The sequence below is a fragment of the Apostichopus japonicus genome, chromosome 11 (genome assembly GCF_037975245.1).
Source record: "Apostichopus japonicus isolate 1M-3 chromosome 11, ASM3797524v1, whole genome shotgun sequence".
In the NCBI taxonomy this organism is placed as follows: Eukaryota; Metazoa; Echinodermata; class Holothuroidea; order Aspidochirotida; family Stichopodidae; genus Apostichopus; species Apostichopus japonicus.
Window position 1 is genome coordinate 7931164 of NC_092571.1, and position 6842 is coordinate 7938005.

Genomic DNA, 6842 nt, shown 5'->3' on the forward strand with positions numbered 1-6842 from the left:
GGAGGATTCTTGACATGGCGAATCGTATATAAAAGCCCGCCCAGATCGGAGAGTTTCTCAGTTTCTGAACGAATACAAGCGACGACAAATGTTAAACCATTCTACTATATATCGTCAGTGCTCAACTACCAATATTTTCTGAAGGATTGAGATATCGATACGAGATTGATTCTACACTTCCATTCAGAAGTTTGAAGAGGACTTTGCTGTGAAAGTACAGTTTTTCAGTCTTTATTTCGGAGAAGGTGAAGAATTTCTGTCTCCGTTGAGGAAGTCCGTTACGCCAGGAGTTGGTGGCTATAAAGCTGATTTTGGACTGACTCTGGTAATATTTAGTCGGCGAGAAGTTCGACTTGTGCTTCACTCTATTGTGGCTGGAAGTCCGTCTTCTATTTTGGAGCATCGCCGGAAAGAAGGTGACTGCTGTTTCTAGGATCGCGAGAAACTTTGTCGAGGACCAGTGAATTTCGCGGTACAACGGACCGAGAATCGTCGTCATCAAGGTCGTGGCCGCTAAGGGATATCGCCGTTGGAAGAGACCAGCGTGTTTTAAAGTGTATCCTATCTTGTTAAGTTTGTGAGTAATTTTCTATATATTTGTAATTACCACTTGTTGTTGTTGGTTCGAAATCCATTGTTCAATATAGTTTACGATCTCATTCAAATTCTTTAGACTCGTCAATTTGTCTGTGGTCCTTACGGAAACGAACCCAGGCTTGTGTCTCGTTAAAAATTAATTATCGAGACCTCTCGCATTCCAACGTAACAAAATTGGGGGCCTATCCGGGAAAGGTTTACATTTGTGACCTATGATCCGTTTGAAAGGTTTACAACATTTGTGACCTATCCGTTTGAAGGGAATTCATTTGTGAAAATTATTGTTTTGAAAATTGTCTAGATAGAAAACGTGAGAGAACATGGAGTTCGAGCCAGAGGAATTTCTCAGAGATGTAACTTGGGATAAATTTGATGGCCTAAAGAAGCCAGATTTGATGGCATTAGCCAAATATTATAGCTTGGGCGTAAAGCAAGCAACGAGGAAACAAGTTGTTAAGAATGGGTTGATCGATGTATTAGTTGACGAAGAAATTCTTGATGAGTCATGTTTGGGAAAAAAGGGTGAAATTTTGACAGAAATCGGCGGTGACGCCGTTCAGCTGAAACAGTTAGAAATCGAAATGGAAAAAATCAAACTGGAGAAAGAAATCAGATTAGAACAGCAAAAGCAAGAACAAGAAATCAGATAAGAACAGCAAAAGCTAGAATTAAAACGGCTCGAATTTGAAACACACCTGAAGGAATTAGAAATTCAGGCAAAGTATAAATCAGAATCTGACTCATCATCCTCCTCTTCAGCTCCTCGATCACAACCATATTTTGATGCCTCGAGATATATTAAATTGGTGCCGAAATTTACCGAGATAGAGGTAGATCAATATTTTCGACACTTTGAGAAAGTGGCTGCGAATATGAAGTGGCCGAAAGAGGTGTGGACGCTGCTTTTACAGAGTAGTTTTGTTGGGAAAGCACGGGAAGTGTATTCGGCTCTCCCTATGGAAAAGAGTGAAAACTACGATGAAGTGAAGCAGGCGATCCTCAAAGCCTATGAGCTGGTGCCAGAGGCATACCGACAGAAATTTAGGGGGGCTAGAAAAAATGATAATCAGACACATGTAGAATTTGCCAGAGTAAAGGAGCAAATGTTTGATAGGTGGCTCCACTCTAAGGATGTAGGGGAGAATTTTGTCAAATTACGACAATTGTTCCTAATTGAGGAATTTAAAAGATGTATCCACCCCGACATCAAAACTCATATTGATGAGAGAATGATTGACACCTTGCATGCTGCGGCAACGAAAGCAGATGACTTTGCCCTGACCCACAAACTGAGCCCAAATAAGTTTTACCAGGCTAGGAGCCAGAAACCCAAAATAAACACAGAGGTAAAAGGGACACCCGATTCAAAGGGAAACAGCGGCAAATGGAATTCTGGGGGCACGAAACCACCAAGTGGGAGTGGATTCAAAAAGCAAGTTACTTGCTATAATTGTAACAAACCTGGCCATCTCATGTCACAATGTTATCTGCTACAAAATCAAAATTCCCAAAGAAAACAGGAGGTATCCTCAAAATCACCCCCTAATACAGTTGGATATGTTGCCTCACAGAGGAATTCGAATCGAATTGACAAAAAAATCCAAAAGAAGGAATTTGCTAAAAATCAAGTGAATAAGGTATTCCAACCATTCATTATGGAGGGTAGCATATCAATTAGTGATGATTTTTCGCCCCAACAAATTAAGATTTTAAGGGACACAGGTTGTTCACAGTCGCTCATTTTAGAAGAAACGTTTCCCTTTGGTGAACAGAGTTCGACTGGAATGTGTGCATTAATCCATGGGATAAAGATGGAGATTATCAGTGTTCCCTTACACAGAGTAAATCTAGAGTGTGGTTTGGTGTCCGGCCAAGTGCTGGTTGGTGTTATGTCGGAATTGCCGATAAAAGGTATTTCCATGATGCTTGGAAATGACCTGGCAGGATATAAGGTTCTCCCTAACCCCATTGTTACATATACGCCCTCTAATTTTAGTAGCCACGAGGACGATGAAATATATCCTGCGTGTGTAATGACTAGGGCAATGAGTAAAGAGGCAGTCTCGGAAGTGGAGGAGTCTGAGAGCTGTCAGGGTGATGTCTTCACGTTAGAAGACACATTTTTTAAGGTGTTGAATGACACAGAAAGTAGTTCGGGAGATAATCAAAAGGTAGAAGAAGAAGATCCTTTGAGCCGCAACAAATTGATTTTAGAACAAAGTCGAGACCCTGAACTGATAGATTTAGTTAAAGGGGCAGTGACCCCACAAGAAGCGGAGGATAACCCTGTCTGCTTCTACAAACAAAATGGCGTGGTGATGAGAAAATGGCGACCGCTAGATGCACCTGCAGATGAGGAATGGCAAGTGGTGCACCAAATTGTTGTACCCAAGGTGTACCACAGTGACGTCATGAGCATGGCCCATGACAGTCCAATGGCAGGACATTTAGGCGTTAGGAAAACCTGTGATAGGATTCTAAAACATTTTTGGTGGCCCAAAATCAGGAGTGATGTGGCTGATTACTGTAGGTCGTGTCATACATGTCAGGTGGTTGGAAAGCCCAACCAGAAAATACCGCCTGCACCTTCGAAACCAATCCCTGCTTTTGATGAGCTTAGTTTTAGTAAAGTCATTATTGATTGCTTAGACCTATCCCTAAAACGAAATCAGGCAGACAAAATTTGGAGCAAGGTCAAGCCAAAATGAAACAATGGTATGACAAAAATGCAAAGAACAGAGTGTTCAAACCAGGAATTATTTAACTATTAAAAAGGAATGTCTTGCACTCTTGTTATCACTGCAACATTTCGATGTATATTTGCATACTACTGTCTACCCTGTGCTTGTGTTCACCGATCATAATCCTCTCACTTTCATACATAGAATGAAGAATAAGAATCAAAGATTAATGAGATGGAGTTTAACTTTACAAGAGTACAATCTTGATGTGAGGCACATAAAAGGAAAAGACAATGTGATGGCAGATGCTTTGTCCAGATTCACATAAATTTATTGTATATATGACAAGACAAAGATAATGTCACTATGCATGTGTATAAAGAACACTCAGAATTATTTATTATGCATAACTTAAAAGTTGTTTGATGAATGTTTAACGAAAATTTGTTCAAGTGTAACAAAGTTCATATTTTATGATATAGTATGTGATAAGATATAGCAGAATGTAAGAGATAAGAAAGTTTTCATTACATTCAAACTTTCCTTTAAGGGGGAGGGTGTTACGAGGGCCCATTGTAGCTTAACGCTAGTTACTGCTAGTGAGGAACCTAATGTTATATGATAGAAAGTATTTAAAATTGCCTACGTGATAAATCAGTATTTGAGAAATTAGGTCGGGTTACCGTGTCAGAATGTTATAATACACGATTGTTCTGGTATATTCCTTATGATGACACGCTGGTCTCGGGTTAACGTCGCTATACGTGAGATCGCGTGTAAGCTGTACACATCTTCGTGGATTCTCTGGAATATTCGCGAGCGATGCAAAGGACTTCCAAGAATAGAGAAACCGGGTCGCGTTGTTACTCAGGTGTATCGAGAAAGATCTGGAGGATTCTTGACATGGCGAATCGTATATAAAAGCCCGCCCAGATCGGAGAGTTTCTCAGTTTCTGAACGAATACAAGCGACGACAAATATTAAACCATTCTACTATATATCGTCAGTGCTCAACTACCAATATTTTCTGAAGGATTGAGATATCGATACAAGATTGGTTCTACACTTCCATTCAGAAGTTTGAAGAGGACTTTGCTGTGAAAGTACAGTTTTTCAGTCTTTATTTCGGAGAAGGTGAAGAATTTCTGTCTCCGTTGAGGAAGTCCGTTACGCCAGGAGTTGGTGGCTATAAAGCTGATTTTGGACTGACTCTGGTAATATTTAGTCGGCGAGAAGTTCGACTTGTGCTTCACTCTATTGTGGCTGGAAGTCCGTCTTCTATTTTGGAGCATCGCCGGAAAGAAGGTGACTGCTGTTTCTGGGATCGCGAGAAACTTCGTCGAGGACCAGTGAATTTCGCGGTACAACGGACCGAGAATCGTCGTCATCAAGGTCGTGGCCGCTGAGAGATATCGCCGTTGGAAGAGACCAGCGTGTTTTAAAGTGTATCCTATCTTGTTAAGTTTGTGAGTAATTTTCTATATATTTGTAATTACCACTTGTTGTTGTTGGTTCGAAATCCATTGTTCAATATAGTTTACGTTCTCATTCAAATTCTTTAGACTCGTCAATTTGTCTGTGGTCCTTACGGAAACGAACCCAGGCTTGTGTCTCGTTAAAAATTAATTATCGAGACCTCTCGCATTCCAACGTAACACTAAGAAACTATTGGTATCGGCTATCTATCGGCTGGGTTCATTCATTTATGTTTAACCGGTTCACTGCATGTTCATTATTTGGACTGTTTATCGGTATATAGAAAACGTGCAGTTTGTTTGACCTGTCTGTATTTCTCAGCGAACGTCCATGTTTTGAAATATTCCTTCATTGGCAGTCTCTATTCTGTTTCTGATGTACGGTTTTCGCGGACTGCAGATGAATATTATGCAGTTTATATATAACCTAGCCGTACCCACAGCTACACTAAATCAGCAGTCGAGTATTGTAACACCATATTAATTGGAGGGGAAAAAATCAACAAGAAACACCAAGTAATCCACAATATGTCACATTTTTAGGCACTTTTGATTGCTATGTTGTTACATTTGTGTATTCAACAAACTGTAATCATTTAAATGTCAATGCATTGATAACCCATGGAAATTAAGACGCTCACGTGGGGCCAAAACGGAAGGTCGCTCCAGTTTCAATTGGCAGTGATTCAACATTTTACTATATAAGACAAAATATGAAATAGTTCTTTCAAGTTTTACTGCGGAAATATGACACAAAATCTCTTTGTGTCATGTCGACCACGGCAACCGAAACCAGAATGCAAAAATGCATTGTGGTTTCGATGAAGTAACATGAGTAGTTTTCTTCATGAATCTGACGTAATGTATAGTGAGGGTGCACAGCATAGTTGATCTTAGTAATACAGTGAAAATCAGTGTGATGTGACACGCAATAAATTCACAATTACACAGGCTGTCCTGAAATGACCATTGACCTCAACAACAGGCCAAGTCTTGTACTAAATGTGATAGATACATCAACATACTAAATACAGGGGCATCGGAGCCGGCCGGACCAATATTCACTGCGCCAAAAAAAAAGAAAAAAAAAAGTAGGACTAAGAAAAAAAAATGGCAAAAACTAAAGAACCAAAATGAAACAAGCAAGTTGGCTAAATGTGACTACTCTGGCGTGGCAGGGGTCTTGTTTTCAAGCTCTGGAAGTGCCATTTCCTGCAATCTGGGAGGCATTTTTTCAAAATTTTCTCCATACGCTACACGCCAAACATGGTGGCGCGTAGCGTAGTTTGACCTACCAAACGTCCCCCGATAATTATGATAGATGGCCACACTCTGATCTGCCGTACCAATCCCAAATAGCTTCCAACGCCCCTGAAATACGCCATCTGTCCTTGTTGAAATATTGTGCAAAACATGGTTTTCACAATTTGACCCCTGGTGAATCCAAACGACCATTGACCTCCGCCCACAACATTAGGCTTCTTGTATTCAATATGGTACAATAACATACCAAATATTCGATTTGTCCAGCTTCCCTTGCGATAATATGTTTAGGAAGGTGTGATAGTGTAAAGAGGTAGTAAGAGGGAAGCGAAATTAGGTTTGGCATTTGTTGACTTCAAATGACCTTTGACCTCCACCAAAGCAATAGGCTTAATTTTGTATTCAATGTGATACTTCTACACATCAAATATGAGGTCTGCCCAAGCTATCCTTCTTGAGATATCGTGTTTACAAGGTTTTCACAATTCGACCCTTGCTGACCCCAAATTACCTTTGACCTCCACTAAAACAATAACCTTTTTTAGTTAATGTAAAAATTTCTACACATCAAATATGAGGTCTGCCCTAAGCTTATATATATGAAATTGGGCCAACCTTCCTTTCTTGAGGTAGGGTGTTTACAAGCTGGGCGTCACAAACGCACACACACATACATACGCCATTATCAATGCAAAGGTTACGATTATCATTGAAAACCCAAAAATTGTCTCTTTGAATGGGATTTGCTCATAAAAGTTATTGTAGGACTGACCCTTTAAAATATATACTGTCGGAAGGAGATCAGCAGAGGTCGCCTTGAAGTGGT

At 40.2% G+C, this 6842-nt stretch overlaps 1 protein-coding gene across 1 annotated transcript; it reads left to right on the plus strand.

The window, feature by feature from the left end:
• Positions 1–202: 202 nt before the first annotated feature.
• Positions 203–4952, plus strand: LOC139976349 (uncharacterized). Its single transcript, XM_071985041.1, has 2 exons — positions 203–792; positions 826–4952. Exon 2 carries the CDS (start codon positions 1470–1472, stop codon positions 3303–3305), a length of 1836 nt encoding a protein of 611 aa, XP_071841142.1. The 5' UTR covers positions 203–792; positions 826–1469; the 3' UTR covers positions 3306–4952.
• The last annotated feature ends 1890 nt before the right edge of the window (positions 4953–6842 follow it).

Bases quoted from the DNA above. Each gene is read 5' to 3' on its own strand.
- LOC139976349 (XM_071985041.1), top strand. From the start codon at position 1,470: ATGAAGTGGCCGAAAGAGGTGTGGACGCTGCTTTTACAGAGTAGTTTT.